Source organism: Pleurodeles waltl, chromosome 12, assembly GCF_031143425.1.
Source record: "Pleurodeles waltl isolate 20211129_DDA chromosome 12, aPleWal1.hap1.20221129, whole genome shotgun sequence".
In the NCBI taxonomy this organism is placed as follows: domain Eukaryota; kingdom Metazoa; phylum Chordata; class Amphibia; order Caudata; family Salamandridae; genus Pleurodeles; species Pleurodeles waltl.
Genome location: NC_090451.1, coordinates 103246756 through 103270908, shown reverse-complemented (window position 1 = coordinate 103270908; position 24153 = coordinate 103246756). Strand labels below are relative to the sequence as shown.

Here is a 24153-nt window from a genome sequence, read left to right as displayed (position 1 = left end):
CAGACAGACGGACAGACATCTTAGCCTGCGGTTGTTCGCACCCTCCTGCCTGAGGGCTTCTCAGCAGGCCCACATGAGGTGCATAAAACGGCGTATTTGGTGTCTCGCGCCAGCTGGTTGTGGACTGGGACGGGGACCTGGACAGCTACACACTGTGCACACGCAAATATACTATCATAATCACACACGCCACCAGACACACAGGACACCTCTTATCCACACCATCGCACGTGCTCGCACCAGCAGACATGATCACACACAAACACTATCGGTCGCACACAGACACGTCAAACCCAGCAACGTAAAGAGTGTTCTGACAAAGGCACAGCCTGGAAACGTGTGTAGTTTAAATGGTGACAGAAACTGCCCGACAACAGCAAAATGTGCTGCAGACCGGGACAGTCACCAGACGACCTTCTAATACGAGTGGTTACACTGTCAGTAACCAATGTACGTGCCTTAATGCGGCAGCACCGACATTAGTTATTGAGCATTATCATTGCTGCCTGTCTCTGCAATGGCCGCCACTAACGCCCATGCGCAGTAGGAATGCCTGTCCTGTCAGGACGAAATGTTAGCGACATTATTGAATATGACGCCCCCTTGCCGCGGTGCCTCTTCCGTCGCTCTTGTTGCGTCATAGCACGGAAAGATGGCGGCGGTGGCGGGTGCAGCTGATGCTACCGGGGGTGCGACTGCTAACGGAGGCGGTGGGATGGAGGTGGATGCTGCAGGTACCGGACTCGGGGTCTGGGCGGGGGTTAAGCACTAGAATGTCGTTTCCTTGAGTATAAGAAAATGGGGGCTTAGCTTTCGGTCGGTGTTACGGAGCAATGCCAATATAACTTTAAAAAAATACATAAACTTGCCACGCCCGTACAAGGAGATTGCTTGTACGCAGAGCTTTAAATGGGCGGGTACTGTCCGGACTTCTCAAGAAAAACATAATAGTTTTAATTGGAGAGTACCGGCACTTCTCAGAAATAAGCAGGTACTCCGGTACAGAATACCTGCACTTTTATTTTTCCATTTCAAGCCCTGCTTGTACGAATGTTAGAGAGCTCGGCTGAGTGCAGAAACTACTCAGCTTGTTTCATGAGAGATTTGCTCGTTTTCCACTTTCCTGTAGGGTTTTACGTAGGGTGAGAAATGGGGTAGGTGTAGGAAAGTACCATCTTGCCTGGCATGTTACCCCCATATTTCACTGTATATATGTTGTTTTAGTGTATGTGTCACTGGGACCCTGCCAGCCAGGGCCCCAGTGCTCATAAGTGTGCCCTGTGTGATGACTGTCTCACTGAGGCTTTGCTAATCAGAACCTCAGTGGTTATGCTCTCTCTGCTTTCCAAATTGTCACTAACAGGCTAGTGACCAATTTCACCAATTCACATTGGCATACTGGAACACCCTTATAATCCCTTAGTATATGGTACTGAGGTTCCCAGGGTATTGGGGTTCCAGGAGATCCCTATGGGCTGCAGCATTTCTTTTGCCACCCATAGGGAGCTCTGACAATTCTTACACAGGCCTGCCACTGCAGCCTGAGTGAAATAACGTCCACGTTATTTCACAGCCGTTTACCACTGCATTTAAGTAACTTATAAGTCACCTATATGTCTAACCTTTACCTGGTAAAGGTTGGGTGCTAAGTTACTTAGTGTGTGTGCATCCTGGCACTAGCCAAGGTGCCCCCACATTGTTCAGGGCAAATTCCCCAGACTTTGTGAGTGCGGGGACACCATTACACGTGTGCACTGTACATAGGTCACTACCTATGTACAGCGTCACAATAGTAACTCCGAACATGGCCATGTAACATGTCTAAGATCATGGAATTGTCACCCCAATGCCATTCTGGCATTGGGGAGACAATTCCATGATCCCAGAGTCTCTAGCACAGACCCGGGTACTACCAAACTACCTTTCCCGGGGTTTCTCTGCAGCTGCTGCTGCTGCCAACCCCTCAGACAGGTTTCTGCCCTCCTGGGGTCCAGCCAGGCCTGGCCCAGGAAGGCAGAAAAAAGGACTTCCTCAGAGAGAGGGTGTTACACCCTCTCCCTTTGGAAAAAGATGTCCGGGCTGGGGAGGAGTAGCCTCCCCAGCCTCTGGAAATGCTTTGATGGGCACAGATGGTGCCCATCTCTGCATAAGCCAGTCCACACCGGTTCAGGGATCCCCCAGCCTTGCTCTGGCACGAAACTGGACAAAGGAAAGGGGAGTGACCACTCCCCTGACCTGCACCTCCCAGGGGAGGTGCCCAGAGCTCCTCCAGTGTGCTCCAGACCTCTGCCATCTTGGAAACAGAGGTGCTGCTGGCACACTGGACTGCTCTGAGTGGCCAGTGCCAGAAGGTGACGTCAGAGACTCCTGATAGGCTCTTACCTGTGTTGCTAGCCTATTCTCCTTCCTAGGTAGCCAAACCTCCTTTTTTGGCTATTTAGGGTCTCTGCTTTTGGGAATTCTTTAGATAACGAAGGCAAGAGCTCATCAGAGTTCCTCTGCACCTCTCTCTTCACCTTCTGCCAAAGGATCGACCGCTGACTGCTCAGGATGCCTGCAAAACCGCAACAAAGTAGCAAAGACGACTACTGCAACCTTGTATCGCTGATCCTGCCGCCTTCTCGACTGTTTCCTGGTGGTGCATGCTCTGGGGGTAGCCTGCCTCCTCTCTGCACTAGGAGCTCTGAAGAAATCTCCCGTGGGTCGACGGAATCTTCCCCCTGCAACCGCAGGCAACAAAAGACTGCATCACCGGTCCTCTGGGTACCCTCTCAGCATGACGAGCGTGGTCCCTGGAGGTCAGCAACTCTGTCCAAGTGACTCCCACAGTCCAGTGACTCTTCAGTCCAAGTTTGGTGGAGGTAAGTCCTTGCCTCCCCACGCTAGACTGCATTGCTGGGTACTGCGTGATTTGCAGCTGCTCCGGCTCCTGTGCACTCTTCCAGGATTTCCTTCGTGCACAGCCAAGCCTGGGTCCCCGACACTCTAACCTGCAGTGCACAACCTCCTGAGTTGTCCTCCGGCGTTGTGGGACTTCCTTTTGTGTCTTCGGGTGAGCTCCGGTTCACTCCTCTTCGTAGTGCCTGTTCCGGCACTTCTGCGGGTGCTGCCTGCTTCTGTCGGGGCTCCCTGACTTGCTGGGCGCCCCCTCTGTCTCCTCATCCGAGTGGCGACATCCTGGTCCCTCCTGGGCCACAGCAGCATCCAAAAACCCTAACCGCGACCCTTGCAGCTAGCAAGGCTTGTTTGCGGTCTTTCTGCGTGGGAACACCTCTGCAAGCTTCTACACGACGTGGGACATCCATCCTCCAAAGGGGAAGTTTCTAGCCCTCTTCGTTCTTGCAGAATCCACAGCTTCTACCATCCGGTGGCAGCTTCTTTGCACCCTCAGCTGGCATTTCCGGGGCATCTGCCCAATCTCGACTTTGTCGCGACTCTTGGACTTGGTCCCCTTGTTCCACAGGTACTCTCGTCCGGAAATCCACTTTGGTTGCATTGCTGGTGTTGGTCTTCCTTGCAGAATTCCCCTATCACAACTTCTGTGCTCTCACTCACCACGGACCCCGCCACCGCCAAAACTAACCTCCATGACGGAATGAAGGTCATCACCGACTAGATGGAGAGCAGCCGTCTGAAACTGAACTCTGAGAAGACAGAGATCCTCATCCTCCACCTGGGATGACTCCTGGTGGCAGGCCACTCAAGGAACCGCACCAATGCCCACCAACCATGCACTCAACCTGGGATTCTTCCTGTACTCATCGCTCTCCATGACCCAGCAAGTCAATGCCATCTCATCATATTGCTTCACCACCCTTTGCTTGCTCTGCAAGATCTTCAGGTGGATCCCCACGAAACCAGAAGGACGGTCACACAGGCCCTCATCAGCAGCAGACTGGATTACGGCAATGCTCTCTACCTGGGAACCACGGCCAAACTCCAGGAAAGACTGCAACGTGTACAGAACGCTTCCGCACGCCTCATCCTCAACATCACACACCGCAGTCACATCTCGGCCCACCTGAGAGACCTACACTGGCTCCCCGTCAACAAGAGGATCCCCTTCAAGCTCCTAACCCATGCCCACAAAGCACTCCACAACGCCAGTCCAGCTTACCTCAACAAACAATTTACCTTCTACACCCCCAACCTACAACTCTGCTCCACCAACCACACCCTTGCCACTGTTCCACGCATCCACAGGACTACAGCCAGCGGCAGATCATTTTCCCACCTCGCCGTCAAGACCTGGAACACCCTCCCCATCCACCTACGGCAGACCTGGGACCTGCTGACCTTCAGGAGACGCCTCAAGAGCTGGCTGTTCGAGCAGTAGCAACTCCCCCTCTCCCCTTCAGCGCTTTGAGACCCTCGCGGGTGAGTAGCGCGCTCTACAAATGATTGATTGATTGAGCACTTACATTAGCTGACTTCTTTGTTTCAAGGTGTGGCCTCTCGGCGAGTCTGGCATGACCTTTTTATTTAAGGGCATTTCATGCTTGATATTCTGGTACGTGTTAGTTCTTCATTTTTACTTTTTAAATTTGAGCACAGCTGGAGGGTTTTATTGTGCAAGTCAAACTGCTACGTTTACAGGTACAGCAAAATAGAAAGAATGGAATAGCCGGCACAGTACGCAGCATGAGACGCAAAAACTCTTCTGAGGAGCAGCTGATAAGCACACCATTGCAAGAGGCCAAACAGTACAATGCTAGAAAGTATTCCAAGCTTAATAGTGATGACAGACTGGGGTGCGAATAAACACTGGGTTACCAACAGACCGTCTGACCATCCTAGAGGAATAAAGTCTGTAAATAAAACAAGCAAGGGAGCAGAAAGGATGCCAGCAACAACACAAGACAGAGGGGGCAGGAGCAGCGACGCAACAATAGAGGAACCAATACCAAGAGAAGCAAGAAAAGAAAAATGCAATGAATGGGCAGCTGGCAGGGAGAGTAGGAGGGACAAGAAATAGTGCCTCAAGCTCGTCAGGAGCAGCGAACGGGTACTGAGTAGCTTGATTCAATCTGTGCTTGGTTCCCGCTCCACAGAAAGGATCAAAAGTCACGATTAGCCAGCAGTGGCCAACTAAGAAAGCTGCAAACGAATGGCCCTGGAGCTAAAAAAAAAATATTGTAAATAATGGACAGGTTCCAAGACCTTTTTGTAAACTATAGTGTCTTGCAAGCCTGATGCATGCTCTCACAGGCTCAACTCCCCAAAAATATGAGCCTTTAAAATTGGGACCAAACCTCATGTGTAAGTCAGTCTCTCAATCCGGCATTGCCCGACTGCCTTATTTGGCTGTCTGCCATTGATAGGTGGGGGTTCGGTAGACGGTAATAGCAGATGAAATTATAGTAATAGTACAGAATGGAAGTGCATAGCCCAGAGAGACTGATAACATTAGTTTAGAAGAAGTCATCAAAGAAATACTCCTCCCCCCCGCGCTTCAAAATACCATTGAAGGATTCTGCCAAGAGGATTTTCACTGCAAGTAAGTCCTAAATCATTATTGCAGGTCCTGAAATAGCTTAATAGGTGGCTTTTCCAGTGTTAAATCTTTTTGTATCTAATCTGAGGTTCTGACAGCTTTGAAGACTCTTGTTGACTTAAAGATCTGTTGGTGGTAGATAGCAAGTGCGTACGTTTGTTGAGATGCAGTATCCTGGAAGTAGTGCAAGCCACCTTAGACTTGATCCTACCCTCTAGAGTGAGCCGTTGGAAATTTTTGTGCTCTGGGGTGATAAGATCACATCTCCTGGTATTGTAGAGGAGTCTCGCTGCAGAGAAAATGACAGTTTTAATAGAGGCTAAGTGTGAAGTGGGGACGCCAATGAATAACAAGTTGCTGTAGTTAATCTTCTGGAGAATTAAGTATGGTTATAACGGTTTAAATGGGGTTGGTCGAGGGAAGGATTTAATTTTTTTATGGCATGTAAGGTGAGGTAGTTTGATCAGTGTGATTTTCTGTGGCGAGTAAGTGCATCCTTATACCCGGCGACTTAACCGCTTTTGAAAAAGTTGAGCAGAACTCATCACAGTTAAGAGCTACCAGTCAGTTGTTTGCAGTGTTTGTGTCGCAATCGCGTTTTGTTACAAAAAAGCTGGATTTCTGCTTATTGAACTCTAAAAGGTTGTCTGACATCTCTTTTGTATTCATTCTAGACACAACTTCATGGTATGTGTATCTTGCACAGAAGTTAGCAGTGTAAACCTGGGTATCTTCAGCATACTGATGGTTAGTTACTCCAGATCAAGATTCTCAGTGCCTCATTGTAAAGATTGACAAGCACTGGAGCTGAGATCAAGACTTGAGAGACCCCAGAAATAGGAGGCACTTTTGCGTGTATGTTTTCCAAACCAGACTAGTTGTGCTTGATTATACAGGAAAGAGGCAAGCCAGTTTAAAACTTCACCTCTGGTGCACGCACTGCTTAATTTGAGCCGGGGGGGAGCGTTAAGAGGCACTTATTTTTCTTCATCTGGCATTTCCCAAGAGCAAAAGAAGGAAAACCTACACAAAAAGAGGGGTGAGGGGTACCGAAAAAACGTCACCAAGGGAGCAGGGAGGAACCTGCGAGAGTGAGATAAAGGGGTATGGAATGTCTGGCAGTGGATTAAAGAGGCATGAAGTGAATTTGGGACGGCACAGCCTTGGTATTCGGTGCACTGACATTTAATAGAACCAGGTACAGGCTTCTGAGCGGTGCTGTGAGCAACAGCACTCATCATTTTACAAATTAAGCACTGGATGCCTGTGCTGGTTTCCGCTTGTGGTAAACGCCAGTGATGGTTAGTTGTGTGGAGCACTGTATGTCTAATAGGACCATTAGGCATTAGGCGTAATGCATATCATCCAAGATTTTGAGGGTGGCTGTCTCGGTGGTGGAACGGAGTTTGGAGACTGGTTTAAAAAAAAAAAAAAAAGTTCCCCCCCCAAAAAAAAAAAACAAGGTTGAAAGCTGAAAGCGTCTCACTGGCTGTGCTAAATAGATTTCTCCTGAAAAGCCAAGCAGAAGTAGGGAAGTTAGCCACTTGCTGAAAGCACCATCAAATTATTTGCTGCTGGTAAAACTAATAACTCGTCTTTTTTATGTCTAACACTTCATTTTGCACTTCTGGTTTCGAATTGCTGTAAATAGGTGTTACTCCTATACAATTTAATGGTACTTAATTTACTAAGTTTGGAATGATGGAAGTCTGACTGGGCCTTGCTGAAAACCTACTGCCGGCTTTCTCTCTTTGAAAAATACATTTGGCAGCAGCACATGCTTTTATTATATAGTGTCAGTTGTTTGCATTTTGCCACTGAGATGACCAAGTAGGGTCAAAGGGAAGGTAACAGACCTGCTTATCCAGGTTATTCAATTCAGACATTTGTACCTTGTCATTCAGTCTGGGTGTTTACATTTATTTATAAATATAGCTATAGTGTACTTGCATTTAACACTTGCTGACATTCTCGATCATGTTTATTCTGCAGTATCCGTTTGTTCTTTCGACTGTTCTTTACCACTCTCTGCAGTTTTAGGATTCCTAGCAGCAGCTCAGAGCTTGCTACCGCAATGTGTCCCAAAGCGTGTGGTTAGAAGGCTGTACCACACAAACCGTTTCTTTAGATAGAAACGGTGCGGACTGTAAGGACCCAAACCGTGGGCACATATAGTCTGCATTGAATGTACAGGCATTGTTAACTGCCCAAGTGGAAGACGGGAGCTTGTGCCTTTACCAATGAAGTAGCCCTTGCAGATCATATTAAAGCATAATAATAAAGTGCAGCCTAATCTACATTTTATCTTTTTCAAAAGGAGACCTGCTCAGTCAAAGGTCTCGTCCCTTTCCAGGGACATAAGTACTTTGATTAAACAGACAGTGCCATACCATACGCAGTTCTCTCTCGCAACAGAAATGCTTTATTTTGTTGCTAATTATTTTTTTGCAAGTATATTTAATTTTGCCTGCAAATGTGCGTTATTTGAATGTTTGTGTGGTGTCAAAAGTCTGTTTTTAGATGAGCTCAGTACTCTTATGGACGTTTTATGGAGTGCAAACCCCCCCTCCCCCCGGGTGCTGAGACTCTGTATATCGAAAAGACAGCGTAACAAAGTGAAAGGTTCTACCCCTAGACTATTAAGTGCTTCAAGATGGCGATGAGGTAGCCGATCATGATCAGATCCGTATCAGAAGTAACGCACACAATTAAGATTTCTTCCCTTAGAAAATAGCCAGGATGGAGCAGTCACTTGATCATGGAATCTGTACATTCCAAATCTCACCAGGCTCCTCTTCCTTCCTCCATCTCGCTCTATTAGAGCTCTCTGTAACCCTTTGCTAGCCTAGTTGGAGGTACATAACTATGCCCACCACCTCCCTCAGATCCTGGCAGCACCTAAAAGCTAGCTGGAGTAAGATAGCATCTTGCAGCACAACTCGGAGGACGTGGCCCTTCCACTGTCTGTTACTCTAGAGTGTGTTTGGGAAGTTTTACTTTCTTTTACCAGTGTTGTCATGCCTGTGGGGGGAAAAAAAAACCTGGGAAGCTCCTCTTGCTCTGTGCACACCAAATGCTTCGCTTACTCTACTGTAGGGAGGCCTGCACTGTGGGAAGTTTTCCTTAAGATATGCGTATGCACCTGGTTCTGTGTGAGTGAAGCATGTACTTGAAATGTTCATACTGTACCGGTGATGTCTTCAGTTTGCTACTATACTTATTATTTTAGGGAAGATTGCACTGCAGATGCCTGTGGAGTGTTAGCTTTGTACGTTAAGTACACTGGCACTGATGTACCTACTTTGCCTAATTGAAGCTAGTCCTTCTGTCTACCCAGCCTGTCTTGTAATGAAAACATGCACTACTGCTGTAGTGCATGTTTTGTGTGTGAGCCGAGCGAAGCTTGCACTGTACCTGCTGTTTGTATGAGGAAAGCATGCACTGCTGAGACCTGGAAGCTTTCCATACTATACCTTCTGTGTGTGTCACAGAAACCTGCATTGCAGATGCTTGTTATTCAAACAAGCCACCTCTTTGCGTGCTTATGTGTTGGGTAAGCTTAAGGTACGAATGCCAGTACTATACCTACTTTGTGGGTCTGCGTACTATTGATGGCTGTATTGTTCTTGTTCTGTGTGAGTGAAGCTTGCCCTGCTGTTGCTGCTTATATACCAGGTCTGCCTTGTAATTAACCTCCGTAGGGGATGTAGCCTGATCACCACTTTTTTGTTCTTCTAGGGGCATTCTTACGCCTCTCATTGCTCCCACCTTTCTTATGCAGACTCTAAGACGTTAAGATGGAAAGCAAGCAGCTGCTGAAGAGGCTTTTATCAACCTCTGTATGTACACTGTGCATAATTTACACGAGCTCTAGAGAAGTAGGTAAAGAAGCTGTCTCTTAAAAAAAAATGTCTGGAGGAACTATGCCTCTGCCTATATCTAAAACAAGAAAGGGAGTGGTGTCTTAAGGGTGATGGTGTTTCACTTGGTTTCAAAGCAGAGTAAGATGTCCACCTCAAAGCATATCATCATGGACAATACAATCACTTGGTTTTGTTTGACAACCTAACACATTCTAAATGTTGTTCCCTTAATTTTTTTCCATTGAACTAATTAGACTAACACACCTTATAGCAGTGATTTTTAAGTGAAAAGCCCAAGACTGAAAACAGTCTCCCAACAACTTTGAATATAGTGATCACTCTAGGATGGCATCACCCATTGTGGGGAATGATAGCACAGGCCCATGTTGCTATTTGTGTTTTGATCCAACTAGGAGTGACGTCGTTAGAGTTGTTAAAAGAAAGTGGATGGGGTTGTGATTAGTTAAATCCAAATCTCCCACCCTTATACTGCTCCATCAGTCAAATGTGGATTAGGATGGGCACAAGTTCTGCAGCAAAGGACTATACGGATGTAACTCTCCAAAGGGGTACAGGTTTGTCCTGGAGTGTCAGCCCTATGGTTAGTGTACACTGAAGTCTGCACAGTGTCTCCCGAAAAAAAAAAAAAGAAACCTCCTAATTCATGACACTCCAGTATTGCAGGATGCTACACCTGACTACCTCCCTCTTTCTTCCTTACTACCCTTCCAATCGACTGAAGTCAGCAGCCGTCAAAACGCTCTCATTTGGTTACCAAAATACAAAAGATTAGTCTGCAGATCTTTCCATGTTGATGATTCCACCTTTTGGATTGTTCTCCTGTCGTTCCTCAGACTAGAAGCTGACTTCCTAATTTCTGTAAAATTACCTCTTTTTGTTATGTTAAACAATTTATATATAGTGTAACACTTGCTAATTACTCGGTCTCTTGGCATTTCTTGTGGTCTGTGCGACTGGGTTTATCCGTGGCAGGTCTCCTTAGAGAGTGTGGTTTGCAGGCTGAATAGCTGGACAGAGAAGCTATAAGTTCCACACTCTGTGGCCCTGTGAACCCATGTCTTCTGTGCCAGATTTTGACTGTTCTAATAGGTTTTGCTTCTGCTGCTCACAACCCTCCGCTTTTTAGTCAATTAAATTCCTGTCCTCCAACTGTTCATGTCCGAGGCTCCGTAAGCCAAGCTCTTAGAAATTACTTAGTTGTATTGGTACTCATTGTCCTGGATCTTTTTCCCGGAGGCTTGCTGAGATCGTTGAGATATAAGAAATATGCCATAATCCACTTGATGGAGGAACCCAAAATCAGCCGAGCATTATCAGCCATATCAAAAACAGCAGATTTACTGCCCGTCCTCTCATCTCACCTGTGCCCTCAGTAGACCACCCTTCGAGGTCAGACAGTTTTACTGTTAGACAACATAGCTGCCACCTCACACTTAACATTATTTATAGTCTACTAGCCAGAGAAAAAGGAGTTCTTAATAAGGGCCAGGTTTACATTTTAGCTGACAGAGAAGGCTTTGTCGCCATGACGGAGGACTTAACGATTTGCATGCTGAGACTAATCCGCCTGCTAAAATTAGAAATGACTGCCAAGCTGGCATTCAATTCAAAAACATTGGTAGGGGCCCACCGTCGCAGCGGTTCCTATCAGTGCCTTTTTACGGTTGATGCAGTACAACATCAACATGAAGGAGCAGTCCATTGTGTGTCCCCCCCCCCCCCCCCCCCCCCCGACCCCCCAAATGCCCGTCACCGTGGGAGTTATCTCCGATGGGTAAGCGGACATAAGACAGTTTGTCACAGCCTCTTACCACCATAGTTTTCCAGGTGGTGACAGGCAATGAAAATTGACCTCTATTTCAGACATTTTAAACTAGCTGGGCAGATATACAGGTCAGTCGGAATATGGGAGGGGTGCGGCCTTGCCAGAGATGTAGCCCATACATACATCTATAAAGGCAAACCATAATCTTCACTGTAAGGATGCTCTGTCACCGTTGCGGCAGAATATCTTTACCACTACAGGCATAAATATGGTACACATTTTTTAAAGTTAATCCACCACTTACAGTGGTTGGTTTTAACACATCCTGAAATGCTAGCTTCAAAGCACAAATACTTATCACAGTATCTGAATATTGAAACCAAGACTACTGAAGGTGAGCCACAAAGCCACGTGAAGGCACCAACCGCTTAATGGTCCGTTCATGTGCCACACAAAACTTTCATGCCGCCGAGCACAGGCCAGTCCAGCCTATCAGTGCACTTAGATCAACATACTGCCATCATTCACATGTGACAAGACGGAATCCCCACTCAAGACAACCTCTCAACGAGTAATCAACCAAATAGCACATGAGCACACCACAAGCAAATCCCTATAAACACGTTGAGACAGTATGTTTTTAGCACCTGCCTCCATTCTGAACATTACTGAACGCATGCCTAGTGAACTTCTACTAATGGCTCCAGTGACAGCCACATGAGGCAGAGGAAGGCATGTGTTACATAGATGGGTCTTTACTGCACTCATTGTGGTAAATCCAGCTCCTTTCAGTTGGTGGATGCAAGTTGGTGGTGTCCGAGAATGCCTTCTGAGTCTTACATTCCTTGAACTGAGTGAGCATATCTACCTTTGAAACTAAGGCACACATGCTCGGGAACACTGCCTAAGTTCCCTAAAGAGCACCTCGTAAACTGTGCAGAATGTTGGTTTTTGAAACACACAGTGTAGTCCATGAGAACGCAGAATATGTCCCGTCCACCGTTAAATGCACTGCTGTGACTGCAATGCCCTTGTCATTCAGCAAACTGAACATCTGCTAAGTTCTGAAGGAGGATGAGCACGGCAAGCAGAACAAACATTTTACCCATACGAGTAGCATTGGGTGCAGAATTGTGTAATCTTATGATTGATGATTATTATTATTATTATTTTTAAGTGCACTATCACTCGGGGGTATCCTGTCGCTGACGCAGGAGCGGTAAGGGCTGATCTGTGGACTAACCTAGTTGAAGAGCCAAGTGCTCAGTTTCATGTGGGGTGCAATAATTTTAGAGACGGCACATGTGTCTGTGGGGGCAGGTCATTGCTCACTTTTGAAACTGGTTAGGAAAAGTTACTTCTTGTTCTGGTGCTGTGTATGCATTAAATAGGCGTCGGTACGAGTCTGGCTGAGCAAATGTGCCTGAATGGTTTCTGAAATCTGAGGTGCTATTGATTTATGTTGGGCCAATGCTTTGTAATGCTTTGAATGTGTGTGTCGGGGCTTTTAAAAGAGCTGTGGATGGGGGAGTCGGTGAAGCTGTTTGAGATGCAGAGTGTCTGCATGTTGGGATGGTGAGTAAGGAGGCTGCCTCCTGTGTTTTGTATGGTTTGGGGTCATCTGTTTAGTTGAGTGAGGGGGTAATTCAGAATCATGGTGAGTGCGGCTCTGATGGATTTGAGCCCGCATGTGTATCTGCACTACTGTGGCTATCTTCCTGCTACCTATGAGCTATCCCTGTGAAAGCACACTTAGCATGTCTCTGTCCTTATCGAAGTCATGACTAATCCTGTATTCTTGCCAAGTGAACCTATACGAACGCCTTCCATTGCTAGGTACTTCAGGCTCAAGAAAACATGTCTTTCATGCTGCTTCAGCGCACGCAATGTGCTAAATCCAACTTTTCCAGGTCATGGATGCAAGTTGCGGGGCATGTCCAAAAAAGCATTCCAGGCCCACATTCCTCAAACTGAGTGAGCATATCTCTACCTTTGAAACTAAGCCACACATGATGGGGAATACTGCCTAAGTCCCCTAAAGCAATAAGCCAAACAAATGTCCAGAGGAACTCATCCATCAACACTTCTACTTTTGCTTTGGATGTGTGAAAACTTGATTAGTAACTTGTATTTTAATCAATGTTACTGAAAGATGGTATAGAACACTATCTTGTAGAATTATGATTATAACATTTTTGGTATATGGACAATAAGCATTTCATTATGTATCAAAATGAGTGCAGACCACACACTGCCCAAGTGAACTAATAAATACACAACAACAGATCCCAAGGTTGCATAGGATTTTATATCAAATAAACATAAGCAGAGATCCTTTCTTTTCATATGTGAATCATAACATGTTTTGAAAGCAACTTAGAGAGGGGATGTCAGTGTTTTGCCCCGTCATTATGTTTCTGATCTCATCAGGACAAACGTCGTCTAACTAAAGTTCCTTAAAAACCATGGAATCTTGGGACATTCAGTTAGGCATCCTTTAAGTAGTACATGCAAGAATACTTCAAAACCGGGTCTGCAATGTATACTGGGCCGCTCAGCTAGTCAGACAGTTCCAGTTGGATAAGCAAATTATTTGAGAGAAGAACACCTTTGTATTGGGTATAGAAAGTGGTCACACTTACAAGAGTATTCCTAGGCATAGAAACAGTGCAAAATGGGCCGCTCTGTTTCTTAAAAGGTCCTGTAGAGGTAAATGGATTACTCAGGAAAGGCACACCTTAACATTGTGTCATGCCACCGCCATGCTCTACAATCTTGTTGATGTCTTGACACGATGCAAAGGTGTGCTTTTCCCTCAAGTAATCCTTTATTGTGAACTCCAAAAACACTAGAGGAGACAAAACTCAGTGTTACATAACCTTGCCACATACCCAGTAGCACAGCATACTTGGGTCATGGCTTAAGCAAAATATTATTGTTGCATAAGCCATGACTGCTGGGCCATTGACGGTATAAAAGTAATTTCCTAAGCCACAAGTCTTTCTTTGACCTCAGAAAGCACACATTCACACAGTAGCCCCTGCTGTGTTTTGCACAGACATGCTCCCAGTGAAAACTCACAGTGCCCTTACCAGGGTCAATGGAATCAAGCTTCCTGAGAGCACCAAATTATGAGACGAGATTGACTAAACTATGCAGTAAGAAAAGGCAAACTAAGCAGCATATTGCACATTATTTTCAAATACTGTAATACTGTCTGCAAACATTTCACCTTACTAGTGCCAGTTTAGCAACCAAGATGACTATTCAACCTTTGTGCATGCTCTTCCACTGCCTGCAAACACATTGATCCCTTTGTGTTACAGTATACTGCATATGCCACATAAATCTACCATCTACTGTGTAATCGTCAGATGGTAGATTTATCTGGCACATACATTGTACATTTCTGTACAATGTGTTTTTCTCCTGGGGAGCACAGTCTTTCACCTAGGGGAAAACACATTTGGTTAAAAAAAGATTCTTTACTTTTTTGGGGGAATATGTATCTCCTGGGGGCCGCAGTGGCCCCCAGTGAACACACATTTCCCCACAAATGTAGGGGTTCCCATGGGGGTCCACCCATATGGAAGGCTGGCCAATCCCCCACCCCCTGGACAATTTCACCCTTTTTTTTTTTTTTTTTTACATTTGTATATTTTTACATTCCCCATTCCTCAATGAAAACATATATATTTTTTTAAAATGTGCCCTGGGGGAAAAGAGGGGATTGTCGGCCCATTGTCGATGTTCCCTACAAGTGTTGAGTGTAAAAGGAGCATGTTGGGTGGTTCTCTTAATTATCATTTGTAATGTTCATGCACATACTTCTCTTACTGCTTTTGATAATTGTGAAAAGTCCTCTGAATGTGTCAATGCATTGTTTTTTCAGTTGATCTTATTTACTTCTGTTTTAATGCTGTGTTGAGATGTGAATTACAGTACTCTCTATGCTGCATTGATAAAGACTAGTCTTTTTCAGGACTTCCATGATAACTCACAATACTGAAGTAAACACTGAGAACTGTGCGTCATATACGTGATCAGATGTTAGGTATATCACAGTGTGCTGCTTCCTTCAAGGCCTGCATAAAAACAGGATAGTTGAAAATAACTGTACCTACAAGAGCTCATGCTTGAATGACATTTCGCAATTGACGTGCACCAGTGGTGCTTGAACAATTTTCAGAAGGGGGTGATGCCATAAATGATACATCACTGAAGTCATAGAGATTGGGAAAAATCCACGTGTCCCCAAAAGAACAAGTGTAGTAAATGTATTCAATAAACATGCAGTTTTTCTGATAAACCTATACAGCGCACAAACTATAATGTGTGGAAATAAGGGTTCGGTGTATATTTTCTTCATGCATCAAGTGTATTGATTTGTATTGCTCATATTAACATCTTTATTTCTAGCACAATTCAGAATTATAAAAATGTGCTTTCCAACTGCTGACTGCTTCCGAAATATTTATATAGTTAATTTACAGGTTTTTATATTTTGTGTGCTTGAAAAATGAGTCTTCAGCTTTTCCTTTCACACGCTGTGTACCAGGCAAGATTGTCATACAGATCACTACAGAATCCTTTCACTTTCATTCAAAAAAGAAAAATGTTACTCGGTGGTGACACTCTATAATTGTCTTAGACAGCATACTGTTTTATGGAGTTGCTGAAACCCAGAACCAGATGTCTCAGCGGCTCTCTGTAGACGTTAAACAGAATGGAAGTAGTGTTAAACCCACAAACCATTGCATGGGTCATAGTAAACAGGCTTAAGGTTCAAAGATCCTTCCAGAACACATTTTTCAGCGAGGCAGTGAGACGGAAAATCACTCCAGGATATTGCTGCCAATACCTGTGTTTAATATGTACCAAACACATGGTGTCCCCCACCACCCGAACGGGGCTGAACCAGTGCCTCATCCATAACCAAAAAAAATCTGGTCAGGTCTAACAAGACTGAAGTGAAATGTGACTGGTATTACTAATGTAGACCCTTTGCAATGCACCTTCTGAAAATGGTGCAACGTCATCCTCTCTCAGATGAAAGTTGAGCAGGTCTCACTGAATTTTGGAATGCTTTTTACTTATCAATCAAAAAAATTTATAGAGTGCGCTACTCACCCGTGAGGGTCTCAAGGCGATTATGGGGGGGCTGAGGTGGGGGTAACTGTTCAAACAGGCATGTCTTGAGGTTTTTTCTGAAGAGTAGGAGGTCTTTGGTTTTGCGGAGGTTGGTGGGGAGGGAGTTCCAGGTTGTGGGGGCGAGGTGGGAGAAGGCCCTGCCTCCTGTGGTGGTTCGTTGGATGCGGGGGACTCTAGCTAGTGCGAGGTCGGCTGATCGGAGGTTGTGGGTGGGAGTGTGGAAGTTCACTCTTTCGTTGAGGTAGGTCAGGCCGGTGTTGTGGAGGGATTTGTGTGCGTGGATGAGGATCTTGAAAGTGATTCTCTTGTCTATGGGGAGCCAGTGAAGGGATTTGAGGTGTTGTGAGATTCGTTTGTGGCGGGGGAGGCCAAGGCGTGTGGCTGTGTTCTGGATTCTCTGGAGTTTGCGTTTGAGTGTTGTGCCGGCATAGAGGGCGTTACCATAGTCTACTCTGCTGCTGAGTGCATGGGTGACTGTCTTCCTGGTCTCTGGGGGAATCTATTTGAATGATTTGTTTTGCTGGTTTATTGTCTCTGCGCACCTTACCACTGCTAATCAGTGCTAAAGTGCAAGTGCTCCCTATATAAAGTGAACTGTTGATTGGTTTATCCATGATTGGCATATTTGATTTACTCGTAAGTCCCTAGTAAAGTGCACTAGAGGTGCCCAGGGCCTGTAAATCAAATGTTGCTAGTGGGCCTGCAGCACTGATTGTGCCACTCACATGAGTAGCCCTGTGAACATGTCTCAACCCTGCCACTGCAGTGCCTGTGTGTGCAGTTTTAAATTGCCAATTCGACCTGACCAGTGTACCCACTTGCCTGGCCCCAACCTTCCCTTTTACTACATGTAAGGCACCCCTAAGGTTGGCCCTAGGTAGCCCCAAGGGCAAGGTGCACGGTATGTTAGTGATGGTACATGTACTGATGTGTTTTACATGTCCTAACAGTTGAATACTGCCAAATTTTGTTTTTACTGTTGCAAGGCCTATCTCTCTCATAGGTTAACATCAGGGCTGCCTTTAATTATTCTTAAAGTGCAGTTTCCTTTTGAGAGCAGATAGAGACCTGGAGTTTGGGGTCTCTGAACTCACAATTGTAAAATACATCTTTTGGTAAAGTTGTTTTTTAATTTGTTTGTTTGAAAATGCCACTTTTAGAAAGTGAACATTTCCTTGCTTAAACCATTCTGTGCCTCTGCCTGCTTGTGTATTCCACATCTCTGTCAACTGACAGTTGGGCTTTTGTGAATTCCCTCTAGACAGTGACACAAAGGGAGCTGTGGTGTAGCCTGCATATCCTGATGGGCCATCTGGGCTAGAGTGGAGGGAGAAGTGGTCATTTACACCTGAAAGGGCTGTGCCTGCCCTCACACTATGCAGTTTCCAACTCCCTGGAGTGTGTCTGGAGCCAGGCCTGGACAAGGCAGGGTCTTGTGAACAACAAAGACTTTTCTTTGAAGTATGCCTACTTCAAAGGCAGAAAGGGGTATAAGTAATGGACCCAAAACCCCAGACTTTTAAAATCTTTCTGTATCGAGAGGAACCTCTGCCAAGGAGAATAACTTAAGAGCTGGAGGAGGATTACTGTCCCTTTGCTGTGTTGCTTTGCTGGGTTGGCCTGCAGTTGCTGCTTCTGCCTTTGAATAGAAGGGAGAAACTTGCTGTGTATCCTGCTTGAGGGAATTCTCCACTGACTTGGAGTAGAGCTTGCCTCCTGTTGGAAGTCTCCAAAACGTAAGGTTAATTTGCCTACAGCACTGGGTACTATGTGTTTTGTGATGTACAGGAAGAAAAAAACACTGCAACACTGCCAATGACGCCGCTGGCATGCACTGTGACCTTGCTCACACCACAGCCTGGGCATTCCCGCCACCGCCGCTCCTACTGAAACCTGCACAGGGCCTGTGGACACCGCTCATGAGGTACACGAAGCACCGAGCTGTCCCGCACCGCAGCCCCTGTCTGCAGCACGACCCGTGGATGGGGCACAGAGTTCGTCCTGTGCCACACTGCCGACTTGGGCCTACTGACGACATTTGCTTCAGCAATGACGATGCTGCTGCCTGCGCTGTGACCTGGTGACACCGCACGTCACACTGCCCTGTTTCACACTGCAGCCCTGGTCTCACTAACACCGCTGGCCGCCGTCACCGAGCCGCTGCCTGCACTGTGACCTGTGGGCACCACACGTCTCATCGTCCCGCTTCACACCGCAGCCCCGACGCCATCCACGCCAGCACTTCTGGCTTCATCAGCCCAGAGCCAATCCGCAATGCGTGTGACTTCAAGAGCCCCGACCTCCAGAACCGACACTGACGCTGCTCTCCGGATCTCATCGCTAGGATCACGATGCCCTGCATGTTGGTGTTCCCGATACTGTAGCTGGGCCTGCACTGTTGGTTTTGTTGATCACGACTCTGAAAGCCCCAGGTGGAGCTATTGACTTCAAGGTACTGTTTTCCTTAGTAATTCTTGCAAAATTCATATCATTATTATTGGATGTTGGATTATTACTGTACTTGGTATTGTTTTACATAAATAAACATTGGCTATTTTTCTAAAACTGGTGTGGTGTCCTTTTCTAGTATATTCACTGTATTACTGTGTGTTATGTGCAAATGCCTTACACATTGCTTCATGCCTGACTGCTCGTGCCAAGCTACCAAAGGGGTGAGCAGGGGTTATCTGAGCTGGGTATCTCCCTTATCCTGACTAGAATGAGGGTCCCTACTTGGACAGGGTGCGAATCGACTGCCAACTAGAGACCCCATTTCTAACAAGCAGGGATAGAGTAGTCCCTATAAATGGTTTCTTGTAAGAACGTTAGAATTGAGGAAAAGGTGAACAGCACCGTGGGGTAGTAGTCCGTAATTGAAATGAAAACTGGATTTGATTTTAGAATGCAGGTTGATACTTTATCAGAAAAAAATTCTTTGAGTAAAACACTCAAGTATCAAATAGTGAATGAGACGGAAAGGAGTTAAAGCAGTGTTTAATCGCACCAAAATTGTCGTGGCCTAAATCTTCTGCTATTCAGACTCTACTTCTGAGGGCTCTCCCAAACATCTATTTTTCTTTATAGATTTGTGTGAATACATTAAATGTGACTACTAGGAGAATGCTACGTTTATCCTAGAGGCAGATTTAATTGGTATAACCTCACCAGCGATAGTTTGAGCAACCTTTTCTAAAGTCTTATCCAAGACGTTTTTATCCAGTATAAAAAAAACACAAAAAAACGAAGTGAAAATTCATATTTAGAAGAAAATTTGTAAAAGGAGAATTTAAGTATTTCTCTAATGAAGAGGAATACACCCAAGTGGAGTCAAAAACTTTGCCTATAAAATAGAACAGGTTGAAAAGGCACATGAACAGGCTAATAGAAATTTTTCTCACCCACTTACAAGCATCAAATTTTGTTAAGTGAGATATAAAATATCCCATGATTTTGAGTGGAAAGCATACCCGTTGCTTTACAATTGAATAACATACTGTGCTGATGTTGTTTGTATGCCCCACACAGTTACTCGAGCCAATAGGCTTTATCAGGTTGGATCTCTGGAAGCCTGTTAGCAAATCTTTAACAGTGAGAGGTTCTCACTAGTTAATTTAGCGCTCTGCCAGGCTAATTACAAAAGGATCCAAAAAATAGACATTTACCCTCTACCAACCATTTTGTGTCATTTACTGGTGCTTAGATTGACTTATTTGCTGGCTGGGAAAATGTTTCACTGCTGTCCTGTCACACTTGTGTCTCGGGGGAAGGCACGCATCACTGGAGTTTGCCTTCTTAGCCCTTGTTTGGAGACACCTATACTGTCATCATTTGTTCTTTGCCATCTGAGGCAGAGGCTTGCTCGGCAGGTTCCTGTTTAACTGATACATTCTCAATTTTTATCTAGTCTGTTTTTCTAGATCCCCTGGCACTAAGGACTGTCAGTGTACCAGCGTGACTCAGACAACCAGTCATACTGCAGTGTTTTAACAACCCACTGAGCTCTATTTGAGCAAGATGTGTTTCAGATTGCAATCAATTCCTTCAGAGGTTATATTTACCGGAACTCCCAAACCTTCTGTCATTGAGGAATAACACTACAGAACACTAAAAAACTAAAGATAAATTTAAAAGATTTATTTTCAATCAAAATCCTAGTCTAGTGCATACTATATGAATTGTAACTACAATGAAGGCAAATAAAATGTCAGCAGTAATGTTCACGAAAAGCGTAATAAGAGGAAACACTATAATAGAATTACTGTTCTAAATCTATAGCAATCCTACCCTCTTTTTTTCTTTTTTTGTAATTTACTGAACAAAAGAAATTAAACGACACAGTTAAGTTCAACATGCTCCCATATTTGTGAAAAGGGGGTACATAGCAATGCCCAACATAATGTACACAATATAGGACGTATCCAAGCACCATAAATAAGGAAGCTTAATGCCCCATTGGTGTCCACCCACTCCTTGGTGTGCAAACATCAATCAGGCCTTCTGCCTTGAGGTGTGTCCAGGGCTACCATCCAAAGAGTCCAGTCCATAATTCTTCATCCAGCTCCCCCATATCTTGCTGAACTTAAGAGGACATCATCTACAATGGTAGGTAACCTTTCCAGCCATGTATACATCCAGACTCAGCCACTACTCACAAGTGGAGGCAATCTCCAGGGCCCCACTAGAGCGTAGCCAACCAGAGCCATGGAACCAAAAAGGAGTTTGAAGTGTTGGATGTCAACATCATTGGTAATTCCTAGCAGTATATATTTTGGGTCAAGCAGAAGGGTAACCTCCAATATGGCCCAGATTTTCTGAATAATTAATACCGAGTAGGCCTATATATGAGGACACTCCCAGAGTGTGTTTATGAAAGGCCCAATGGGCCCAGGGCAGACACTTCCACGCAACAGCCCGTCCCATACAATGCAATCTGCGCCAATCATAATATACTCTGTGGAATACTTTAAACTGTATTGAACACAGATGAAATGTTATGGCCACCTCTCTAGGATGCATCAGAGCCACCTCCCAGTCAATGTCCTCCAGCTCCCCCATATCCCTTACCCATCTCCTTTAGAGTGAGCCCAGATTGTCTGCCATGTTATTATTCAATGTCTTATATGTTAAAGCTCCATTCCCCATCTCCTTCATGAGTAGCCGTCCTTCTAGTGGAGCGTATCCTGGGATCTCGATCTCCCTGACACTTCTCCATCCCCCCCCCCCTGCAACACGCATGGATTTTGACACTGCCCCAGATTTACAAAATCACGTAAACTGGAGCAGTGCCAAAACCTTACGCCTCCCCAGAGCAGGTGTACTGAGGAGAAATGTTTTCATTTCTCCTTGTTTTTTCCTCTTTCCATGCGTGTTGCTATCTGCCGCACATATAGAAAGAGGTACAATGCCTCTCTGGATTGTTTTTGTGCCGGAAGGTGTCCCTTCCTGCACAAATACAATCCTGCCTATATTGGCGCTAGGCAACAATTGTGCGCCACCGCGGGGGGAAAGGACAGAAATGCACTGTATTTCATAAATACAGTGCGTTCCTGCCCTTTTGTATTGGCGTGGGGCAGTGTAGCAAGAAGACTTGTGGCACTGTCCTATGCCAAATCCTCATAAATGAGTACCTTTGTTTTTAGTCACACCCTTGACAACGCCCCCACACTCACTGACCTTTGGTTTGCTAAACACTGTTTAATATTATTTCCTCACAGTAAAAATGATTTGCTGTGGGAAATGGGGACGTTTATTATTGTTGTTGATGATGAGGAGTACCAGGTTCTAGAAATTTTTATCAGAAGGGGGTCCTTTCACCAAATCTTTTTTAAGAGGGGGTCCCGGCATCAAAAAGTTTGAAGACCTCTGCTCTAGGGTGATCCCCATCCCATATCAGAGTCCTCACATCCCCCTCTGTTCTAGTGAACACCGCCGGTGCGATCCGATAATGTGTATTCCGGAGCTCATAGAGCAGCTTTGGGAGCATAATTATTTTGAAGAGGGCCGCCTGTCCCAGCAACGAAAGAGGAAGCCCCTTCCATTACTCTTCTGCTTGAAAATTTAACACCATCCTCTCCAGGTTTAGGCAAAAACTGAGCTCTTTCTGTGGTGTCCCGTAAATCCCCAGGTACTTAGTCATCCAGGACTGTCCTCATCCTCTGTGGGAGCAGTGATTGATCCACCCGACCCTGCGGAGAGTACTGTACCAATTTGTCCCAATTAATCTTATACCCTGAGTGTACCTCATAATCCTCAAAAATCTGAAAAAGCCCTGGAATTGTGGTTTCTGGTTCAGTGGTATACAAAAGTATTTCATCAGCATAGAGCAATATTTCCTTCTTCGATCTTGTCAGTGTCCGATATTCGGAATACCTGGACATTTGGGTGCTTTATCACCGTACATGCAAGGGACTACACTTTAAGGACAAATAGGAGTGAAGATGGGGGACTGTTCCAGTGGGGATCAGGGTCAAGGTTGATTTGCATATGGCTGGGCCCAAACTGGGGTGGCGTGGTGAGCAAGAGAATTGATGGATTAAACCCAGATCTGTGAATGTTTGATTTGTTCTGCATTCTGTCTATCATTTTGTTTGTTTGCTTTTGTCTCCCTAATTTTGCTAGGTATGCCCAGACATGGGTCTCAGTCTCAATATGCCATTGGATTCAAGGTAGTTTGGTTGGTGAGGGGTGATACCCTGAAACTGGTCCCAGGATGCTTGTTTCTGGCACATAGAAGACTTGGCCTGGCAGTTTGGGCTCGACAGGGGACTGTTCCCATGTGGAACAGGGCCAAGAGTAATTAGCATATGCCTGGGTTCAAACTGGGGTGGCGTGGTGAGCACAATAATTGATGGATTAAACCCAGATCTGTGACTGTGGGTGAATGTTTGATTCGTTCTGCGTTCCATCCATCTTTTGGTTTGTTGAATGGATTACAGTTCAGCACCACCACCCACCTCCTAGAATTCACACCAAACCTCTGGAGAGTTCCTTCAAGGAAGGGTCAGTGTTCCACATCGATCGCCTTTTCGGCATCTAAAGAGAGAAAGACATGGCTTGCCTGTCGGCCCTGCACCATTGCAAACCAATTGTATGTGTACCATAGGTTGATCCGTTTGGACCTACTGGGCATGAATCCCAGCTGGTTCCTCCATATTAAGGTGTGTTAATCTGTAGAAGCCATGTAGCTAGAACCGTGGCCAGGATCTTGATTTCTGTTTAGTAGCGAGTTTGGGTGATGGGAGTTGCACCAATTCCCTAGGCTTACCTTCCTTTGGGATCATGGTAACAGTGGTTTTCCACAGGTCTGGAGGTAATCTCCCCTGCTACCCTACCTCCCAAAACAGGTTTAACAAATGAAGCTCTAGCTGTCCAGCGTAGTGTTCTAAACAAATTCTGCTGCAATGCCGTTTGGTCCAGGCGTGTTCAATAAAATAGCAGTGTCTGCTATTCTCATCTGATGAGGCCAGCTGCACTAATAAGGCTAAGTTCTTCCTGTCCCGGTAGCCTTCAATTGGGACAGGATATGTGATTGTCTGGCCTGTCCCAGGGTTACCTGGAATGAATCCCCCTCTACTCTTAACTCTCTCTGCTCAGTTTGTATCGCCTCATTTAATTGTTTCTAAAAACTCTTGGCTTAAACAATTGACAGAAATTGGCCTAATGCCCTTCTGCTTATTTTCATTCGGAGACTGTTTTTTTGGAATAACAAGTCACAGAATTGTCAACCTTTTAGAAACTCTTAAAAATGAATAGTACTCTACAATAAAGCACTTAGCATTTGGATTAAATACTGTGAGTGTGTTCATGTAAGCTTCGTTATATTGCAAAACATAACAAAACAAAATGTGTCAAATTAATCA

The 24153-nt window shown here is 45.4% G+C and overlaps 1 protein-coding gene across 1 annotated transcript in view; it reads left to right on the top strand.

Moving 5' to 3' along the window:
* Positions 1-617: 617 nt before the first annotated feature.
* Positions 618-24153, top strand: part of COPS6 (COP9 signalosome subunit 6) — a 131638-nt gene continuing 108102 nt past the window's right edge. Inside the window, exon 1 of the mRNA XM_069216789.1 lies at positions 618-734. Coding sequence (XP_069072890.1) covers positions 653-734 — 82 coding nt within the window. The 5' untranslated portion in view covers positions 618-652. The remainder of the gene's footprint in view (positions 735-24153) is intronic.